The 23,393-nt window shown below is 39.4% G+C and overlaps 2 protein-coding genes across 2 annotated transcripts in view; one reads left to right on the forward strand and one right to left on the reverse strand.

The window, feature by feature from the left end:
• The window catches only part of LOC116486880 (probable acyl-CoA dehydrogenase 6), an 86,500-nt gene extending 75,467 nt beyond the window's left edge, over positions 1-11,033 (forward strand). The window contains exons 7-9 of the mRNA XM_032183406.1: positions 2,680-2,841; positions 2,987-3,137; positions 10,154-11,033. Coding sequence (XP_032039297.1) covers positions 2,680-2,841; positions 2,987-3,137; positions 10,154-10,244 — 404 coding nt within the window. The 3' untranslated portion in view covers positions 10,245-11,033. The remainder of the gene's footprint in view (positions 1-2,679; positions 2,842-2,986; positions 3,138-10,153) is intronic.
• A 1,720-nt stretch (positions 11,034-12,753) lies between these two features.
• BET1 (Bet1 golgi vesicular membrane trafficking protein) lies at positions 12,754-18,733 on the reverse strand. The gene is made up of 4 exons (XM_032183191.1): positions 18,584-18,733; positions 15,715-15,830; positions 14,700-14,756; positions 12,754-14,141 (listed from the first exon to the last, which is right to left on the reverse strand). Exons 1-4 carry the CDS (start codon positions 18,600-18,602, stop codon positions 13,986-13,988), a joined length of 348 nt encoding a protein of 115 aa, XP_032039082.1. The 5' UTR covers positions 18,603-18,733; the 3' UTR covers positions 12,754-13,985.
• Positions 18,734-23,393: the final 4,660 nt, after the last annotated feature.

The raw sequence follows: 23,393 nt of genomic DNA on the forward strand, positions 1-23,393 counted from the left end.
TGACACTCAGCAAACACCATCACTTTGAGGACCTGTTACCCCGACCACAGGAAGGGAATGTTACTATGGCAAAAAGCAAACAGTTTTCCTGTGAATTGCTTCACTTGGAGGCCAAGAGGGAGTTCAGCATGTGTGTGAGAGAGCAGAATGGCACTTCTCTAATGACTTCTATCTGTTCCTGTAGCCTCAGTTTTATGAGCACCATTGAGTCACGGCAGGATGACAGATCCTTTAGCATGGGCAACCCACGTCTGTAAGACAGATTGTTTAGCTCAGAGCTTGCTGTACATCTCAGTAGAGAGGGATCAGTGACCGCTTCAGAAAAATGTTTTAGTTTCCTTTTGTGTTGGGTGGAGAAATAGCAAGGCAAAGTGTGTTTACAGTGAGCAGAAGTTTCAAGTGGGAAAACATAAGTTGGATGGAAGTATGAAGAAAAGATTGTTCTGCATCTGAAAACTGCAAGTGCTTTCACAATGCTCTGCTATCTGGTAGACGGCATGGTCCCTATCCTGCCCCCAGTGACATTTCCTGCGTGTGCTGTCAGTCAGACAGTCTGAGGCCAAGTTTGCCTGAGGATGGGAAGAACATTGTATAACAAATGAGGAAACAAACACACCAGTACAGTAAAAAGATGAAAGTTTAGAGAGAAAATGAATTTCACTGGTGATAATGTCATTTCCCTACATTTATCATACAACTGGCAAGGTGTTGTGTGCTGTTGTTGTAAAGGGCTGCTGGCAGTCGTGGTATTCAGACATGCTGTGTTTCATTGCTGTTTGCTTCACAGTCGAGCTTTGTCATTTCAGAGCTATGCTTCTAGCTCTAAATACCTGTCCTGAGAAAATCTCCTCTCTATTTTTGTGTTCCTGGAATAAGCAGAAGGGCAGTGATGACAGCCAAGGAAACAAGGGAGGATGGGGTAGCTGAGACGTGGGGCAGGAAGGAGGCAGGGAAGCAGGGAAGTAAGCACGGTGAGAACAAACCTCCTGTGCTCCCTGCTCCTAGACCTGATGCATGGTGACAGCCTGAGCAAAGACGGACCAAAACCCCATAGTGATCTTCAGCCCTTTTGCAGCCAGGGCTGACACAAGTGCCGTTCTGCTCCTTCCCACCAAGTCCTACCATTTCCCATCTGGATATTGGCAACCAAATGGGCCATGCTGGAGCACCTTGCCCTGACAGACCTATTCAAGCCTAATCCCATGCCATTATCCCTCCCACCTCTCTTCTGCTGTCCTAGCACTGGCACATACTGTTTGGTTTCCCTCCCAGCAGCACAGACTCAGCTCCATGCTTCCCAGTTTGGGGTACGGAGCAAGAGGTGCCTAGGCACTTCTTCTTTTTTCTGTAGCATCTCTCCAAGCTGGAGACCATAGGTGTACAAGCCAAAAAGCTGTTAGCATCATACATCTTACAGCATTGTGTTACATGGTCTTTTGGGAAAACAGGGATGTTCCTTTTGTAAAAGAAATGTAGCTGGAGAGAGCAATTTATTTTCCTGTCCAGAAAACAAACATTAGAGTGGCAGCACAGAATTTACACAGAAGAAAACAAGACTTTACTATATATGTTTTTTTGTTTGTTAGTTTGTTTTTCAAAATAGGCAATGTGGATAGTTGTTTGAGAAGGGGGGGGAAGTATTAAGGGAATGAGAAAAGCCAAACCTTACAGGATATGGTGGGGACAGGATGCAAACAGCAGTGCTCTGTGGAAGAGCTAGTACATGATCATGGTGGGAAGCAAAGTCTGCATATGAGAACAGTATATGGATGTATATGAGGATATATGAGAGCAGTATAGGGATGAAATTTAAGTAGAGGTGGTCTCAATATCGATGCAAAAAAGAAGAATGGAAGCACACCAGGCTCCTGTGAGGATTTTGCATGTGTCTTGGCAAGAAAATACTCTTCTTTTTCTTGTTTGAAACAGGGTTGCTCTGAGGTTGCTCAGAAAAGAAAAAATGCAGCAAAGTAGTTCACTTAATTCAAAGCAGTCTCTCCCATCTCTCTCACCTGTTTTCCAGCTGTGTCTTATTTTGATTGTGTTTCCATTAGAAGCACAGTTCAGGAGTGGCTGTGAAGCTTCATATTTTCTCCTTCCTTTCTTTATTGGGATTGGATCATGGAATGTAATCAGTCTGCTCACTTCCCTTGATCTCTGAATACATTTCTGCCTTCTTCCCTGAAAGCTTCCTTGAATTTGCATTTCTACAGCATTGCTCAGTGTGCACACTGCCTGCCTTAAGATTTTATTTTGGGATTATTTCTGCTGTTCAGGACACAGGTAGCTTGGAAACCAGCAGTTCCACAAGCTTGTGATAGAGCCCCAAATGGTGTATTAAGGGTAAGGGTCACATGCTTGTTATTGTGTACTGCTCTCGGTGACTTTGCTGCATTCCTCCCACTCCCCTTCATTATCCTCTGAGTTTGGCAATTTGGGACTCAGGTGGAATGAGGATAAGGGATTTGTTTTCAAAGGTACAAGGGAATGCCAGACTTTTTTAGGAGTTGAAATTCTGCACTTCAAACTGTGAGCATATGGAATAATTTACTTTAGGAAACCTAATGTATTGTTTGTAAAAACGTATTGTTTGTATTGGGAAAAAAATGTTTTCAATAAGAAGGAAAAAAAAGAGATCTGGGTAAAGCTATGTCTTGTTCTGTGCTTTGCTTCGTGAAGTCCTGACACCGCTGGAAACTATCATACAAGAAACCATTGAGTACACTCGCCAGCGAAAGGTGTTTGACCAGTCCGTGCTGCACAACCAAGTCGTGCATTTCCGCCTGGCGGAGCTGGCCACTGAGCTGGAGCTGCTGCGCTCGCTGCTGTACCGCACTGTTGGTGAGTGCCCACATCTGCCCTCCCAGATGTGTTTTTTTTAATGCAAAGAGCATTGTCAGGCTGAGGGAATATGGGGAGGTGGTTGCCAGGCTGTGGTCAGTAAGTGTCTGTGTGTAACCGTGCTTTTTTTCATCATTTTTTTTAGCTCTCTATGTGGAAGGCAATGATGTGACCAAGTTTGCTTCCATGGCTAAGCTAAAGGCAGGTCGTCTGGCCCGTGAAGTGACTGACAGCTGTCTGCAGTTTTGGGGAGGAATGGGATTCACCAGTGAGGTGCTGGTGAGCAGGTTTTACAGGTAAGCAAGTGAGTGGTGAACGTAGGAGGTTTGTTTACTGCAATTTTCCCTCTTAAATGCCCTGCTGAAAGATCACACGCTGGAAAGGCCACCAGCTCCTGGCTGATGTGAAAGATACCATCCCACTGAACAGCCTGTCACTGATTTAGGTTAGAGCTCGCACTGCAGTCCTTGACCATGCCATGAAATGGTCTCCCCTGTCCCACTGACGTGGGGTGACTGGTGTCGGGAAGTAGGCTGGCTCTTCCTTTGCCAACAGTGGGCCAAACTACAACTATGGGGTTTGAACTACCCACAGGTTAGCCTGAATTTCAGGTAAAGAAAGCAAACTCTGTATTTTTCCTGATGGTCTTCGGAAATGTGCTAGGCAGTATGACAATGAAAAGAGGTGAGGTCTACCAACAAGTGATTTTTTTCCTTTGCTTTCTGCTTATAATCTTGATTACAGGATCAGAACTAAAACAAAGCAGTAGCTTTTCTCCTGACTCTGAGGGACCATTGAAAATCAAGCTTCATCTTTTTTTTTCCCATATTTCCACCCCAAACGTGTCTGAAATTGGAGTTCAACACTGGGCTCCTGTGGTGAGCTCCTACTTCACTGCAGACAGAGGCACTGGTCCTGCCCACGGACCTGCAGCAGTCTCTGATAGCAGTCTCCATGCGATTAGTCATACTAGGTACCTTGTGAAACATCTGAGAGAAGTAGCTGCTTCCTGCAAGTTTTTAGATCATTAAAACAGCCTTTTTTGCAAATTCAATAAGCCCCATGCCAGGGCCTTGAAATTTTGCAGTGTATCTACTTCTACAGTGAAATTCCTTCTAAGCAAACAGTTTTCCTGGCAGCTGTGCTGGCCTCATGTCTTATAATGTGTTGGAAGATCAAGATGGAACTTGTATTTTCTCCTAACAGCAGATTTCATTTCAGCCCTCATAATACAATACCTAATTAATGGTTGGAAAAAGTAGTGGTTCAGTTAGTTCAAAGCTTTAGTAAATGTATCTGGGTAAAGTGAGAACAGAAGACATTGAAAAAAAACTTATTTCTTTATAATAGGTTGATTTGTTTGGAGTAATGAGAGTTTCTCCCCCAAAAAAAAGTAGAAACAGAGTGTTAAAGAGTGGAATGTAAACCTATCAGTGATTTCATGGCAGGTCTCTTCTGTACTTCTCTATCCAGTACAGCAGAGGAAGAGAGAGAGATACCTTCTGATGTTTGACTCCTGTCCTTTACTGGTCAGTGGGATAGGGGTGGGGGAGATGTACATCAAACGCCCAAGTCAGGCCTTGGTGCCCAACCCATATAATATAGTTTATAGGGTGTAACACTATAGGTAACACAGACACTTTTCCTTCCAGCAAATGGAGTAACTCAGCTCTCTGTCTCATGGCATTTTATGAGCAAGATTGCCATTGTGGTAAATCAGAGAGATTGTTAACCTTTTCTGACTTGTGGATACCCAAAAAGTAAGGACTGCTGTGTGGTGGTGGTTTTAAGCCAGCTGTCAATAGGATGTTTTTTCTTAGTTACCTTTTTCACCACCTGTTTATTAGCAGTTAATGGTCCTCAGTGATGGAGGTGCTGAAAGCTATTGCAGTAGGCACTTTGGATAAAACGAATACTTGTCTTGAAGCATTTGCTATCAATGTAGAAATGTGTAGACATTAGGCCATGTACATGTATGTACATGTATATTATTGCTAATTGTGGACAGGGTTTTTCTGCGTGAATTCCAGAACAGTTTCTAAGCACATCAGTACAGTCACATTTTCCCTGAGAAGAACTCCAGAGTATTTCCTATTGGTATCAACTGTGTCTGCTGTCTGAAGAAACATATCTTTCTGCCTCTAAAACAAACAGTTTTAAATAAGGCTAAAAGTGGTGCGATATATATAGTCTAAATTTTTCTGTGAATCAGTAAAATTCCCTCATTGAGTAACCATAAGCACCAGGAAGGGAGAAGTAGAGTATTACCTAAATAAACAATTACAGGTTCGATTTAGAATCCTGTTAATCTGGAACAGTAAGCAAAGCAGCGACTTTCCTAAAGCTGTTCTTTTTTTTTGTACGGCAGTCTGAGTAACCATTCACGTCACTCTGGTGTTTGTAGAGTAGCATGCTGGACTTATAATAACTGCACAGCATGATATCCAGTCACAATGTACAAAGATTTTTGCAGCATAATACTTACCCAGATTCCAAGGAAATGTTAGTCTGTGACACGTCAGGCTGTTTCTATTCAGAGTACACGGCGTAATGCATGGTTAGTGCATTAAGTCTTCGACTTTCAGTTACTGGTGTTAGTGGGGAGATACTAAACAGACCCAGCTCAACACTGTCTGCCAAAAAACTTTATTCTTATGATTTTTTCTGATTTTGTGATTCTGTGATTTATTCACATCTGTCCATTTTAATCATTAGCCTTTTAAACCTTGTAGAACAACTTTTTCTAACGTATAATGCTCTCTAGAATGTGTCGTTGAAGATAACTGTTTCTTCATGTAGGTACCTATACTGGACTGATTTTATATACTTATATGTTTTATTTTTAGTTGTAGGGATTCTGAAGAGAATGGGTTTGAAAAAAGTTTTGAGCTGAAATATCAAAGAGTTTAACAGAAACATATACACCAGTAAGAGTGGACTTTCCACACTTCAGCCTACTAGCTTGGTTCTGCAGGAGAGAACCAGACTAGACCTGCACTTGTTTTTCCCTTCCCTACATCAAATGCCTCAAAGACATCATGACTTGGGAAAAATCGGTTATTGAACAAACCTACCATCTATATGAAAGCCCCAGGTAGTGAGAGACCAGTGGGAGAAAAACTTCCAGAAACAAGTATATTGCATTTTTTTCAGGCTTCATAACATGACTTTTTTTTTTTTTTTTTTTAAATTTCAGCCAGTAATCTATATATTTGAATAATAATTTTATACACTTCTATTGAGATAGGAGGAGTGTGGTGACTGGAGATCTTAAAAAAAAGTGTGTGTGGGGGGGTTGTTTGTTTGTTCCATTTAAGATCTTTTTAAAGTACTAAACACTGTGTCTATCTGCTGCCAGTGCTTACAGGCTTTACTCTTGCGGGGGGGGGGGGGGGGGGGGGTGATGGGGAAAATACTGTGCTTTCTTTCCTTGGTGCATCGTGAAAGACTGAAGAAAGTAATAATAAAAAAATCTCGATTGACTGTTCATGTGAAATAGATGTAGTACACATAGCTGCAGAAGAAAACTGATTTTTTTTTCCCCAACTGCCACCTAAGCACTGCAATATGAAGTTTTATTTGTAATTAAGAATAGTTGAAAATCAAACTTCTGTTGTAGTTTTTAAGTGGAGTATCTTTTGAATAAGGAATGTATTTCCTTATAAATCATTTTTTATATTCCTCAGGTGTTTAAAAAAACAATTGAAATATCTTAATTGGTTTCATTTTGTATAGTCTTTCATTCTTTATAAAGCATGTCTAAACTAGAATGAGTTTAGACCACTGGGTTTTTTAATCAGTCTGTGTCATTATCACAATTTATGGTTGCACCAAAAAAAAAAACACAAAAAAAAACCATCAAGGTCTACTGACAGAAATCTGCTTTGGAATTAGTAGCTAACTGTTGGGACAAGACTTAATGACTTTCTCAATGATCTGTGAAAACAAATAGTTTCAGCCTTTTTCTGCAGCAGTCTTGTAAGAGATCTAGCTGTCTCTGGAGATGGAAGAGATCACACAATATTACATATGAAGATATATCAGTAAATTTTGAGGAGAAAAGTCTTGCTAGTAACACGATTGTAACACAGTGATTGGGGGGGGGGGAAGTGTTAACCTTCTGTAATCAAGTGGAATTTGTGCTGAAAGGAGGCAGCATTCAAATAGCCTTCCTGGGAGCAGTGATGCTTTGAAGCACATAGATGTGGAGAATGATTTGGCAAGGATTTAGCAAAGTGCAGTACCAATGGTCTCCTTGCCAAGAAAGCAGGGAGCAGCATCCCCGAAGACCTGCTGCCATGAAGTCAGGCTGATAGTGAAAAACAGAACTGGAGTAACCAAAACCCCCGTTCCCACAGGTGCTCACTTTCTTCCCCATGTCAAAACAGCACCAGCAACTCCAAGATGCCCACCAGAAAAGGGGAAGAAAAGAAGATTTCATTTTTGCAGAGCTTTAAAATTCTGTGAAGACATCTGCACTGAAGATAGTGCAACAGCTTCCTCTCAGGGTGTTTGCAAACAGAAAGGGCTTTTTAGATCCTACTGTCATATGGCTTTTGAGAGGAGAATGTAACTCGGAGTGGCTTCCTGGGCAGGCAGAGCTTCTTGGTTGTAGGCAGCAAATGGTGGTAGGATGCACAACTACAAAACACTCTACAGCTTTACTGGCTTGGGGCTAGAGACAGACTTAGTGTGTGGTGTTAGCTGTGATCATAGCACCTGCGTAGCATATTACTACCTTAGAAGCAGTATTTGTGGTCACTGAGATCGGTACTTGTCTCTACTTCGTTTTAGTATCCTGAAAACCAGCCCTGAATTCCAAGATTACTGGCACCAAAAGGTTTATAAACAAGGTGATGGGCACAGCTTGGCTAGTGCAAAACCACAGCTGAATCTGTGTCTGCAGAATAAACACTAGCCAAAAGAGGGAAGTTAAAACTGAACAACTATTGTAAGACTTTTGCTACTGAGATTGGACTGAGACACACAACTCAGCCACGCGTTCAGGCTGTAAGTCAGAGGGTTCCCTTACGGATGCATTCCTGAAGGAGGTTCTGTGTTAGGTAACTACGGAGACAGGAAACTTCATTTGACAATGTGGACAGCCCTTTTTGTCCCCTTTGCTACCTAACTAGAAATTACTGGTAACATGGACTGAGGCTGGTGTGTGGGAAGGGCTCCTCACCCTCCCTCTTAGGTACAGGTTTTTTTAGTTAGCATTGAGGTAATTATTATTTTTTTCCCATGGCTGATGTCTCAGGTGTGGGAGATATCTTGACTGAGAGGAATCTCCTTACTGGGAGTGTTGTTTTTTTGTTTGTTTTGAGGGGATACATTGAGGGGCACGGAATGCAATGGCTATCTTTTCCTCAGGCAAACTGCTTTGGGCTTTCTGACCCTCCACTCCTGCTCTCCAAGGAAAACAGCATTCAACAGCATACCTCAAAATTACACCTTTTGTAACTGCTGAGTATGTTTTGAGCTAGTTCCCTATCACCCTTGATAAGAGGTGAGGTCAGTGCTCACCTCTGCAGAGTTGGAGGTAGTTCAGGGCATGCAGTTCTGCCATGGGGGTAATGACAGGGCAGCAGAGGACTCAGAAAGCAGTGCAGCAGTTCCAGAACAAAAGCATTAGAGGGGAAGGCTGCCTGAAACAATGCAGTTCTAATATTTATATATATTGAAATATTTATATGCTGTATTAATAGTGTATTACTCATATAATATTAGCAATCAAAACATTTACTTACAATAAATAGCTTACATACAAGCTTACTTTACCAAGTCACCTTCCCCAGCTTCCTCATCGGGTTCCTGGCAGAATAATTAGTGCTCTGGTTTTGTTTTCTTACACTGAGAATGTGTCTTTTTTCCCAGAAGAGGGCTGCTAGATTAACATAATTTGAATCTTTTGTCATCTCAGTCCTCTTAAACTAGGTAAAACCTTCTGTCCTGTCTCCATGGGGGAAGAGGTTCTGGAGGAAATATTCCTCATCTCACCCACAGAGACAAAAGTGTAATTACTAGCAATTTCGTAAAGACAGACATAAACACACACACACAATTATGTGAAAGGTTCCTTTTTAAAGTACGTTTATATAATAACTATCTGATAATAAGAAATATCTGTTGCACAACACCAAAGCCAGATCTTGCCACTGCCTGTTTATAACTTCATATAAGCAAGCCACATGTGTCCAAGATACCTGCTGCAAATGGAGGATTTTTATCTGCATCACAGAGGTTTGAGGATTACTTGCTTACTGTTGCAACAATGCCGTGAAGATGCAAAGCACTGGCAGAGGCTTTCTACAGCTTGAAAAACCAGATAGCACCACAGCACAAAGAACAACTAACCTGCTGTTTTTCCAGCTCTGTTGTCTTTACCAAAACCCATAGGAAGGTGGGGAATTTTCAGGATATTGAACTAATAAGTAGAGGTAGTTTAACAAAATTTTGTTTGTTATGCTTTGTTTTCTTCTCCCTAAAGAGGAACAGAAATTTGTGAAGACAATTGCTTGAAGTGCAGTAATTTGCATTCTGGCTAGCCAAGGGAGCTTAAGCAATACTGTCAGGGATGACTTGGCAATGTAAATGGTGGTTTTTAAATGAGTCCAGTTAGAAATATCAAATCAAAAGTAAATAAGCTTAGAGCAGCTATTCATTTTTTAAACAGAGAAGCATCATACTAACAAAGATTTTAAACTAAAGGCGTGCTGGCTCTCACATAGCCATTAGGGAGACCAGAGTGGTTTCTTTTGGTGCAGAACCTTCTGTATAAAAAGGTACCATCTTCATACAATTCTACAATACCTTAGGGATGCTTCTTTTACCTCAGAGTTGAGCAAAGTTAAGTTCTGCAATGTGTTTCGCTTTCCCTGCAAAAAGAAAAACCCTCCCATACTAAAATTCAGTTGAAGGTTTGGCAAAGGACCAGCAGGGATGTTGCAGGATGTATCACAGACCAGCTTACCAGGAGGAGGCAGTGGATGAGGTGTTCTGCAAACAACTGGCAGAACTACGTAGTATGTACCTAACTGGGAAGAGCCTGTGCTGGTTTACATGCCAGTCCAAAGTGATGGCACCTTCTGCACGGATTTTGAACTGGCAACATCCTTATGCACAGAAGGGATTTATGGTGCTGACACACATTTGTCCACACCATGTATGTACTTCTATAAACAAGGGGTTTTGACGTAATAAAAACAACTTTGTAATAAATGCAGAGGAATACCTGGGCATGTACAATTCTGCACCTGTTCCATCAGTATAGGATGCAAATGTTTTAATCTTTTTCTTTATATTTCTACAGGGACTTGAGATTAATGTCAATAGGAGGTGGTACTGATGAAACCATGCTTTCTATTATATGCAAATTCATGGAAACTCTTCCAAAAAAGTAACACGTCTTCACTCTACCTCAAAAAATTAAAGAAAGAGCATGGATTTTACTGCATACTGAAGGCAACGCTTTTCAAGGGTGAAATAAATAATAAAAAAAAAAAGAACAGTACTTTTTCCAGCAAAATACTTCTATGTATCAATATCACGATACCTGTTCTCCAATATAACATTTATGCTGATGAATAACATCTGAAAGCATGCAGCCTACTGTAAGATTTTTTTCTGGTTTTAGTGAATTGCAGCTTTGAAGCCTCTCGTGATCCACACTAAGCGCCCAGAAATCTTCTCAGAATAATAGGATCTTGTCTTCTTTAATCGAGGTATAGCTACATTTGAGCATCTAAGCCACCAATTAAAAAACATAACCTCCATATGGATACAGCTATAATTTCAGGAGTAGCATAATCTAATTACACGGTAACTTTGCTTTAAAGATCAATTAAGTCAAAAATTATTCCTAATCATATTCAAGTACTGGAACAATGATTTTGTTCTCAATTACTACTGCCTTCCATATATTTAAGTTTTAGCACATAAATATCAAAATGAGTTCCTTCAGCAAGAGCAAGTCAGAAATCACAAGCCTCCTGATGCAACGTTGGCACAAAATTTGTCTTCATTACCTTCACACTGACTTGTACTACTCCCTGGCATACACATTTAGTGGTGGGAGTAGGGGTTGATTTTTAGTTTTAGAATTCTACAAACAACTGTTTAATTGTATCAGAAACTTCTGAGACCTGTTTTGTGTGCAGTTATGAATGAAAAAATATTAAAAATAAACACAATGTGAAAAATGTGTACTTATTTAAATAAGATTGTAAAATTTATATGCCATAATCTGAAGTGTAATGAATATAACACTATTAAAATAACTATTTTCAAAATTTGTGTGATTTGTTACACAAAAATCTCACTGAAATACACATCTACGATGATGAGCATCAGTTCTTCATGTGATCTTTAGAACTCATTCTTTACATTTGATTGCTTATCAGCCATACCTTCAAAAACATCAGTAATTCTCCTAAAACACCCATTTAAGTTAGAAGAGACATCATGTCTCACTAAGGAAAAAAAAAAAAATGCTTCAGTGGAATTGTCCTTGTAACCAAGTGGGCGTGCTTAAGCATTTTCTAGGGAATCTCCAAGGCGCTGTAAGATTAATAGATAGATAGTCAGAAGATTGTGTTGTATTTCCTTCTACCTGGAAATAATCCATATAGCTGCTAGGTAAAATCCAAGTTCCATTAAATTGAGAAACAATGTGTATTATGTAAGAATTCATATAAAGAGTCTCAAAAACAGTAAATATAATTGCAGTATTCTCATTCAAACATTAGTAACTACAACAAGCATAGTCAACACTACTATTTTTCTATTGTATACACTGTATATTTCATTCTATATGACTGTGCCATAGCATCCTGAAATTTTGTCAACTATTGTTAATTCCAAAGACTTTCAGCGTAATACTCTTGTACCAGAAAATGCAACTCCAGAGGAAAATTCTAAGGCTGCCATTGGTTCCCAACTGCCATTCCTCTTCTCTTCATGAAGTACTCTCAAAGCAGGATTTCAGTTCGGATTTAACTGAAAACTGACCTTATCTGGAAGAGAAGGGAAGAACACTACAAGATGAACTTGCTCCCAAAGTAAAATAATGTAACAATGTAAGTGTCAGAGTCTTTAAATGAATAAACAAAGAAAGGAAGACATAGGTTTACAATTTTTCCTATTCCTCCTTCAGCCCCACCCCACCACTGAAGAAAGAAATAAGGGAGGAAGGAAAGGAGGAAGAGATTCCATTTTATATGAATTTCATTTTTATCTGGTTTGACTTTTAAAACAAAAATCCTGTTGGTTTTATACATGAACTGAAAGACAGATAAGAGTTTTTTTGTTTTGTTTTAAACCAGTGTGCTCTGTCAAGGGAAATCATAGCATAGACTTCAGAACAAACACAGGACATCTATCAGCTGTGTAACTACTTGCATCCACCTATTTTCTACTGTATACTAGGTAGATAAAAACTAAATTTATTGGTAAGACAGATTGATTAGTAAGAAAAATAAAGTCTAGAAAGAAACGAAGGAAAAAAAGCTGATGTGAGACAATGCTTAAATGTATTTCCAAAAGATGACCAACTATCACAGGCATGCAGTTGTCAAACGGTTATGTCAATAGTTATTACTCATTAGATACCTTACACTCCACTCTTTCATTAGAACTATACAAGTGCTTCAGGCTTTGATGGCATACTGTATCCTATTGACTGTCTTGGGGAATACTATATTTGTTTAGCAAGCCTAGCAATTCTCATATAAAGATGCATTGTAAGGGCATCAATATTTCATTGCTCTTAGCAGTTTTGTAGACCTTTTAACAGTCAAAGATTAAATAGGCTAGGAACAGTTTCATTTTAGTTACTTTTATATAAATATGATTCTTTATGTGTAATTTAGATGTAATACTTCTGTTCAATATGAAAATTAACATAAAAAAACATAGCATACACATTATTTTAATGGCACACAATACACAGGTCTGGCCCCTTAAATGCAGCACCATCTCCAAAAAACACTGGTATTCTATAGCAGAAAAGTATGTATACAAACAACAGTAATGAGAATATTCCAGGACATTTTATTTGTTAGAACATAATTAAGTTATTAATGGCAACGTTATACAGTATTTCTATAAAAGTCATTCAAAAAAATTAGATACAGTTTTAATATCTAGAAAACAAATTTTTTTGAACTTTGAAGTCAGCAGTGTAATAGCTTCAACTATTAGAAACCACGTGGTGAACTAAAGCTAAGTGTTAAAAGCAAAAAAAAAACAAATAATATGACAGCACCTCCAACAGGTGCATCATAATATACTTCAATACAAAATTAAAAATACTCAACCTCATATTTCAGTCATCATGCAGGGTAGATTTGGGACTCATCACTGACTGAAAAGAAACTAATGGTAAGAGTTCTAGTGATTCAATGGAATCGTTACATTTTGGATACTTTAAATATAAAAGGAAGCACTTGTACTGTGTCCATATCTGCTTAAAAGAACAGATGTGTAAGCATTATTGGTCACATTTAAATGAAAAATCCAGTTTTAAGTAAGTTCTCTGCAAAATGAAAAGTTTAAGCTACTTAAACATGTAGACTATTAGACCTATCCATCTGGGCATTGCAAAAATAATTTGAGTAGTGTATCACTATTATTTCTGTTATCTCAGGCCAACCTTTAAAAAAAAAAAAAAAAACACAGATGAAAACAATTCAGAGAGATCCAAGTATCATTCATGCTTTTGAAACCTAAAAATTACTATACGCCTGAAACTGGAGCTCTAATTTAGAGCATGGTCCAGAATTAAAAACAAAATGTAAGAAAGCATAGTAATTCTGCAAATACTTCACTTCTGAACAGTCCTTGTTTGGGGGGGTTCTTTGATTTTTTTGTTTTTAAATCAATTCTAAAAATTTCTTTCTTAAAAAAGCAACACAGAATGCTAGCAGTTTCTGCGTGTTCACAAATAATTCCCCAAAAACAGGGGATAGTGAGAGAAATTCTGATACATTAAGAAAACATATATATAACATTGCATTAAGTATTAATGCAGTTTACAACAATTTCATTGTGTTTTATCAACAGAGTGTGCCACTTCAGATCAATGTCTTCATCAATTAAGACTTTTATGGTTGAAATTACACAATTTAAACTGAAGATAACATGCATCACCTCAGTTTAATAATCCAGTATATTACAAAGAAAACAAATAATGAAAAGAGCATCATGTAGCATAAGAGTTTTGTCTGGCTCCCTCTGGAGAGTGTTCTCAGTCTGCCCATAGTTGCACCCAGCAGCCCACCTGTAGAGTCAAAATCATTATCCTACATTTAAACAACAAAAAAAGAGAGGAAAGAAAAAAAAAATTGTTACTCTGAGAAAGCAGATTGACCACAAAGCTTAAGTATATATATAATTTTTTTCTTCTCTCAAATCTTTCAAAACTGAATTTCATAGGCATTTTCTGAAAATTAACCAGGAAAAAAAACTTCTGCTGGTTAATTTATCCAGAGATACATATATTTTTGTTAAAGATTGGTTTTACATGTGGAAAAAACAAAGCATTTCTAACTTATTTTTTGCTTCCTTTTTCTAAAACACAATTAAACACAGAACTACCTTTTTGATAATGCTGCACGTTTGCTGATTCAAAACAAATAGCTGTATCTGAAGAATGAAAACCTTGGATGTTCTTTGGAAATAATGCACTCGTGCAACTGTATGAACAACAATATCGCTGCTGAATTGGTCATGTTTTTACAGCCAGCAATAAGCTGTCAACATTTTCATACAAATGTTCATATCACACAAAAGAACATTCTATGTTACTAACTTCTCAATCCCACCCCATTTTTAAAGAAAGTTAGTAACTAAACACTTACCATTTCTGATAACATTTTGTTTTGGTTTTTAACTTCTGTTCCAATTTCAATAGAAAGCTATTAAAAAAAAAGGGGGGGTTAAACATGAGCAATGAGTTATACATAAATTAGAGAAGCTACTCTAAAATAGGTGACATCACTAATGTTTTCCCAGGTAAAATGTGAAAGAAATACACAGTGTTTTTGAAAAACAAACAAGTTATAAAAATAACAAGTACAGCAATCTGTCAACAATCCTCAGGAAAGTAAATATTTATCATTTGACTACTTGTGTTTAGAGAGTCACAGGAAGTACTCAGTGTATCTCCTCCCCTTTTCTCCTTTACCAGGGAATTCCTTATCAGAACTACTGTATGGAATTGCAAGAACTCAAGATCCAGTCAAGTGAGTAGCAATTATCCACATCCTGGAACAACTGTTACAACTCTTGGCACAGAGGACCAAGAGCACTCTCTTCAACAGTGTTTCTGGAGTTGACACCTGTAACTTGCTGATGCATCTCTTTTGATAAGCTGCTATACTGTAATTGCAGTTTTATTCCATGGAAATGTCTATTCCTTTTCCATTTGTGCCATGAAGCAACGATGGCACAGCAGCACAAGGAGGCAACAAGTCAGTCTGTCTACAGAGTGTAACCAGGGTCAGCAAAGTCTGGTGATCACCCAGCAAGTTTCCAACAGTGACGCAGGCCTAAGGTCAAGCCAGGAAGTCTGCAGGTCAGGGTCAGAATCAGGGAGGTACAGGACCAGGCACAGACAGAACTGCAGCACAACTGTTGCTGTAGCAAAGATGGGGGCCAGCCAGCAGAACTGCAGTTCGCAGCAGCTCCCCAGGGAAACAGGAGTAAACCCTCCCCAGGCCCTAATGCCTTGGATTTGCCAAAACCCACGTGTTTTTGTGGCACAACTTCAATCCCATGATTTCTTACTGCCACTTTTCACTGCCACCTATAATCAAGTCACCAGTCCACCTAATTTAATTCAGCGTGACAATATCACTGTAATTAAATACTTACTGATTTAATGGCACTGACTTTATTACGCAGACTTTCCGTTAACCTTTCATTTTCTTCTTCGTACACGCTGTATCCACTGTTGGTATAGCCGTAATTACCCGACGGTGCTCCATCACCTACAAACACAACCGTCAGGAGTTACAGACAGAAAACACCACTGCAGCAAGTGCTCTTCACATGTGAAAAAGCACTCTTGGCATTTAATAATGCATTTCCTTAATCAAAATGAAGCAATTAGGAAGAGGCGCTGCATGCTCCTGAGAAATAGATTCAACTTTTTTCAAGCACAGAAGTCATCTTTCCAATATGCAAATCAAACTAGGGAAGCCTGGGGAACTGCTGCACTTTAGTACCATCATTTTTTTCCTGAGAAAATGTTTTCAGATGGCTTTTATGGAAATCAATCTAGGTATTACATGGAGATGTGAAAAGCAGTATTGAGGTCACTACATATAGCAGTAAGCCTAATTCACAATTAGAAAGTTGAGATCATTCCCTAACAAAGAATAACAAAGACAAATAACATTTGATCACACCTGCCACTGAAGGACAGAGCATACTCTGAACCTTACACGTGTTTCTCTACAAACAAGACCTTAGACCAAAGGCCAAGCTTCTAAGCAGAGGAGCACACTGCCATTTCTGCCAGCAGTCTACAGTTCTCTCACTCCTGCCTTTGCTTTCTGGAGCTTCAGGACTGTTATCCAGACAACGGACTCTGCAGAGAAAGCAGAGCAGAATGGAACTGAGATCCACATACTCCCTTCCTCCAGCCTCTCCGGAAGGTCTGTGACAGGCAGCAGCTGGACAGCAGCAAAAAGGCTGCATCCAGGCCAGACAAAAATCAGCCCAAATCTAAGAACTGAAACCACAGAACAGACAGGCAAACAAAAAAGAACTACTAAAAGCTTTATCATAAAGATCCTACTAGATTAATTCCACTAGCAGTCCAGTTATAACTAACTGGTATTTACACACAAAGCCACAGTAAGTGTCTGAAAACCCATGGCTAATTCCTCTTCGATGCACCTTAAGGACTTTTTGTACTTGGACATTGATTTTCTTTTAGAGAAAAATGGGAGAGAAGAGACACATCAACGACATTCACAGATAAAGCTATGTCTCAATTGGTTTCACTGCGTGCTTTGCGTACATGATATTAAAATTTGTAAAAGAAAGAATTATTGATAATAGATATAATTTTATATCAAGCCATAAAGCTGCTCCTAAGTAATTAGATTTTTTTTAGTTCGCACTTGTAAAGAGTTTTTTAAGTTTTATTCTGTAAGTTAGGCTAATGATAAATGTACAGTAAGACTGGGTGAAACATGTGTTTACACGTCATCAATCACAGTAAGAGCTGAGGGCTTTTGCCCCCTAAGTACTGATGCCAATTACAGGAATTTGGCTAAAATTACATAAATTAAAAATGAAAAATTAATAATAAGATTAATAAGGCCAGGATTGTTCCCACTGTTTTGTTTTACAACTGCATCTAACTACAATACTTCCAAGTGGTAAGCAATTCTGAATACATCTGTAAGTTAACATACCACGTAGCTTCAGGCCAAAATACTGTAATTGTATGGTTCTGATATAGATGGCAACATAAGCAGATGTGAACAACTTGTCCAAAGCATTCAAATAGTAACAACTACTTCTGTATACGGAATACAAAACACTGCGTAGAGGGCTGGCGATTACTGCTTAAAGGAAAGACAGAAACTTCAACATGGCAGCCCTATGGGCTGTCCTGCAGTACCACACATTGATAGTTCATGCACTGTAGTATAATCTCAGGCTCTCAGGCTGAAAAAGAAGTAGCAGGTAGCTGGAGACAAAGGCAGAAGTACTTGTACCCAACTTCTACTTCCAGCTCGTTAACAAAAATAAAAGGTAATTGCAGACTGACAGCTGAAGTGTTAGGGCAAAGCAGCAAATCTCACTGCACAGACATTTTAGTCTTCTGCTTGACCTTACAACAGATTTTTGAAGAAATACTTTTGGGATGTCCCTTAAGGCACTGATTGCCAGAGACCTGCTACAAGAAGGTGTGTTCTTTCCCCCAAGCTCTTTCCAAAACCTTTCATCGCTTCCCTCTTTCAGAAACACCCTCGCAAGCTGGATGGCCTTCAGCCCCAGTTCACGCCTGGGAGTGAGCTGTTAGTCTAACCACAGCAAGATCTGAAGGCCCGAGTGTTAGCAAACACCCACCTTTTTGTGATAAACACCCAAACACTCTCCTGACCTGTTAAGAAGCGTATCTAACACTTGCTTTACGTAAAAAAAATACTATCACACAACGCAAACAGGAAACAGAAAGCAGATCTAGAGTACCATTATAGACACACCTCCTTTAGCCATATGCCATGTATCAGCCCCTAAATATCCACTGGGGGCACAGCTTCCTAGGGCCAGGCCTCAGCTTCACACTGCGGGCCCAGCACCTGCAGGGCCCTCAAGGAGCCCAACGAGGCCTCCTCCAGCCACCGGCACAGCTGCCGGCCGGTCAACGAGGCCTGAGCTCCCACCAACAGACCCCCGCCTTCCCACCTGGCTGGGTTTTGGGGTAAATTCACCTCATTTTTTCGGTTGTTTGTTTTTTTTTGACCCAAACATAGGAAAAAAAACACAGAGAAGTACTAAAATTAAGTAAAAGAACTGCGTTAGGAGCAATAAACCCGGCCCAACAACACCCCAGACACCGCCACCGGGCCCGCTGCCCCATCCCCCGAGCCGTGCCCCCCGCGACAGACCGGGGCGAGCGGCGTGCCGTGCCATATCGCGGTATGTCGCGACGTGTCGGGGGGTATCGCGGCCCGCGGGGGGCTCGGCCGCCGCCCCCCCCGCCCGGAACGGCCGCTCTTACCCAGCCCCGCGCGCCTCATGGCTGCGCCTGGAGCTGCCGGGGGAGGATGAGGAAGATGAAGATGAGGAGGAGGAGGACGAGGAGCAGCCGGGTCGCGGCTCCGTGGCCGCCGCCCGCCTCATTCACCCGGGCAGCGCCACGACAGCGGCCGGCGCCGCGCGGCCCGCTGGGCGCTGCGGGGACCGCTGGGAAATGGAGTCCGCGCCGCGCCGCTGAGGCACAGCCCGCAGAGCCCGGGCTCCCTCACGGTATTAAGAGAGTGAAACGTGTTAAATGCAGCCTGCCGTGAACGTGCTCGGGGCCTCAGCTGTCAAAACATGCTTTGGTGTTGAAGGGAAAAAACGAACGTGCAAGCACGTAGCCTGCTGTGGATGTATTCACCTGCGAATAGCAGGCGTTGGGACTCGAAGCAAAAAACAAACACGTGTGGGGCCTTTGCCTGCTACAACGCTGTCGTGATCTTCAATAAAATGATAACGTACTGGTGGCCTTGTGAAACAGTCACAAAAATAGAATTCAGTGCTGAGCGGAGTTTTATTTATTTGTTAATTTTGTTTACCACGCAGGCATGCTGCTGCAGTGTACAGCCACCCAGCAGCTCAACCTGGGAAACTGCAGATCCTGTTATTACTGAATTACAGTGCCAATTACAACAGGCTACCACACCATCGGCTTACACATTTATTTATGCTGTTTGTGTTCTCCTAGGACTTGGGAAGCCCAGTATCAGACCAAGACCTGCTTGCATTGTACAAGCTGTCTAAACTCAGCCCAAAGCTCCTGCCTCAATGAGATTGCAATGTAACAGGGGTCTGTAGGCGAGCAGAGCTGCAGAAGGAAGGATAAAATAACATGTGCCATATGAAAGCCCTATGCCTTTCTGCTGATGCCTTTGTAATTGCTGTAAGACAGCCCATGCATCCTTTTGCAGAGCACAGAAACAGAGCTAATTACACTGTTTCTTTTCTCACCACTTGTCAATGTGAATTAAGATGTTAGTCTTGTATCAGCCCAACTTAAAAATAATTGTTGAGAAGCTGTTGTTCATTTATTTGCTCTTTAGGCACATTTGGATGCCCACATCTCAAACAGCACTGTAAAGAGTAAAATGAGTGTTAATACTTGTTAATCTAAATAGTTTATCAAAAACTTCAACTAAGGCATTAGTTGCTTGTATAAAGTTGAAGAAAAGGCAAAGGAGAAGTAACAAACTGCAAATCTGTCCTTCATGTTCCACAGCATGAAGCAAGTATCTATTGATTTTTGTCTGGAGTTCAGCAGTTCTTACTGGAGTTTGCAAACTGCTGTCACTGATGACTTGAGACTCGGTTTACATCAGCTCATGCAAATACATCAGTTGTCTGAAGAAAGGGAAAAGTACTGTCACTAAAGATGCTATTCATGATAAAACCACCTAAAGTTCACAAATGGGCTCATTTCCTAACTTTGCCAGGACAAAGAGATCTCTTGGAAAATTAAATGTTTAAAACAGCAAAATTGAGATGTTGTAAAATTTATGGAAAGTGAGCAAATTCTGATAAGAGTTTCTTCATTAATGCTACAAATTTGAACCAGGGCTCTCCTAAGAACAATATCCTCTTCAAACACAATCATTGATTTATGGTTATGGTGACATTGTTTGCAGTAATCATTCAGAACCAGAGGGTTACCCCAAACTGCGTGGGGTGTCCCACATGTCCTATCAACTGGAACCTTTTCTTAGTGCTCCCATTTGTTGGTTCTCTTTACTCTCTCTCATTAAACCAGATGCACATATTTACATAGCAAATAGCCCATATGATTTATTAGTAGATTACTCCATGACTCTATCACAAAAGCAATTAAAAAAAAAAAAAAAAAAAAAAAAAAAAAAAAAAAAAAGAAGGAAGCGATCTGAAAGATCTTGTATAGTCAAACTTCCAATACACAGAAGAAAGGCTGGGAATCTTATTAACATGATAATAATAATGACAATGTTATCATTGAATTATTAAATAAGTAACCAAAATGTCAGTGTTCTTACATGTTTGATAAACAGGTTTGCACAGTCATCATGATTAACACTACTTTCAACAGTTACAGGCTGTGAAATCAACCTAACAAGTCACAGTCATCATTAGAGAGTTGAAAAGCTGATATTGCACTATATTATGTTAGTATCAAATATTTCAATCACTGTTTTCTTAAGTTGTAAGCTGCAATTATTTTTTAAAAATCTGCTAGTTAGAGCTTGATCCGTTGTGCAATTAAGTAATAGGTGATGAGACATTTCTGAATAAAACTATTGTATTAACCATGTATAAACAAAACTAGATATAAAAATAATTAGGATTTGGTGTCTTCAGAAAGCAGTAAAGAGCATCTTTCATCAGTATCCTTTTTCACGTAATATCCTGATTTATTCTAACTGAGTTTAGGAATTGAGAGCCCTCAAAATGCCTCTGTTAAAACAAACTTTGTTCAATCAGTCAGATGTCTCCTCCCGTAAAACCAACATTGAACTTGGGATATCATCAGCTGTATTCTTCCTGGTTGTATTCTCCAAATACTGCCAGCATGAAAAAAGAAGATGCCGGGTGAAGCCACACCTTTCTTAAGACCTTAAATGTTTGCAGGAGGCTGATCAGAACTGTTGCTGTTGCTGCCTAGAATGTCAAGCAAGGAATTATTCATGTAAATCACAAGTAGAATAGTACGTTCAATTGTTATTGAAGTTCTTTAATGATGAGTACATGAGAAAATCACTGCATATACAGACAAACCTCTCAGTTTCACCCATCACAATGATTCAAAACTTTATTAAATGCTGTCAAAGAAAACGATGTCTGTTTCTGGTCTTAATGAGCTTCCATCAAAGGCAGCAACTTCTTTCTGGGTTAAGCTCTGGAGTCATCTTTTCTCATTGTGTTTTCAAACTGTGTTCTAGGATCTTTACATGACAACCTTTACCAAGTGTCTGCCAAAATAGCCTTTTATTGCTTTTACAAGATATTAAAAGGACAAGATTTAGCCTTGGGGAACTCCTGTTGTCTTCGATGAAACTGCATTGCTGGGAATCAGGGGAGCTTCTTGAACATACGGAACTGAAGTCATCCATGCCTGGGCCTTTCCATACAAAGGTTCAAAAGACTATTAAGAATTTGTACCTTTAAAGAACTTCTATCTTATGGTACTTTCTGTCTATATATACATATTTATCATTACATGTTGACAAGCCATCTAAACTCATGATAAGACTTTACAACTCTCTAAACATGCTTAGAACAAAATCTACAATGTGTATTTATATATATTTGTGGCTGTAATGTGTATCACATTATTTTTTTGTTCATGATTTCGGTATTGTCTCATTTTTTCCACTCATAGTTATCCTCAGGGAAGCCTCAGGCTGGCCAGGCACAGCTCAGCAGCAAAGCACCAGCTGAGGGAAGGAGAAGTAATATCCATCTTCCTGGGCAGCATCAGCAGAAAATATCTGTGATTGAGGAAAATATTTAAAGGAAGAAAATGTAGACTTTTTCTTCTTTACGACCTTTTTTTTTTTTTTTTTTTTTTTGACTAACAGTGAGGGCTTCTTTCTCCTCATTTTGATATATGTTATGTTTGGGAAGTATTGAGCTTTATCTTTGCTCATGGACAATAACATTTAAATATGATCATTTACTTAATTGTTGCTAAATACTGTGATTCTGTTTATTCTTTCCTTTAGTTAATTCTTAGTAGCATAAGCTGCTCGATCTCTTCTTTGATTCAGCAGGGAACACACCCACATATCTCTGCTGCATTTTTATAGATTTCTTGTCAGTGCTGTTCAATTGCATCAGAACAGAGAAGGAAGGCATGGACCCAACTGCTGGTCTCCCTCCTGAATTTCATTAGTGAGGGCAAGAATCAAAATTTACTGAGGTCATAGAGAATTTTTATATTGACTTTGGATCGGGCTATAAATTTTTATTAAAATAACAACTCCACTGATTCTTTGTCTTCCAAGTAGCATATGCTGTGTAATCTATGAATAATTCTAGTCATGATTTTTTTCTTTCATATTAAGGTACCATTTCTGATGTCAGCTTTGACTGGGTAATAATATCAGCTGAATGAGTGATAAGAATTCAGAGCCATTGCAGTAGTCTGAACATTAATAACTGTAATGTCTAAAGAGGAGGACTAATACATTTAAAATAAAAAGTGGAAGTCAAAGTAATTTTTCATTTCAGTAAAACAAATGTATGGGATGACTGGAGCATACAGTACCAATGCTTCATAAGATGCAATTAAACAGTAATTTGATGATTAGAGTTCTGTTTGTTTTGACCTTTCAGACATGTGGGAAAGGCTTTCACCAGTCAAAATAGAGAATTCAATAAAAACAGAGAGTTTAAGCACAATAAATTTTGGGGAGGGGAGAGCTATTTTGCAGACCTGTATCTAGACAGGGCATTTTCCTACAGCACACTTCTGAAGAAATATGAGGTAGGCATCATAGTTGTTTCCTTGTCCAGAAAGGCAAAAATAAGAATGTGAATCAAGATTCATGGATTCTGAGCTAGCTTTGTGCTTGCTTTGTGTTTGGCCACTAGAGAGATAGTTGAAAAAAATAAAAACATTGTGTACTCCCTCAATTCTCTTTAGTTTCCCCATAGGTCAAAAAATCATGCACAAAACAATTTGTTTGGTGACTAATTAGAGGAATTAATGCCTGAACATAAATCTGCAAAAGCTCTTGTAAATCCCTTGTTTTCCAGAAAGACTGTCACAAAGAAATTAGCCATTCAAATCCCATTCTTAATGGTCATTTTCTTAGATTGTT

This window comes from Aythya fuligula, chromosome 2, assembly GCF_009819795.1.
Source record: "Aythya fuligula isolate bAytFul2 chromosome 2, bAytFul2.pri, whole genome shotgun sequence".
NCBI classification, from domain to species: domain Eukaryota; kingdom Metazoa; phylum Chordata; class Aves; order Anseriformes; family Anatidae; genus Aythya; species Aythya fuligula.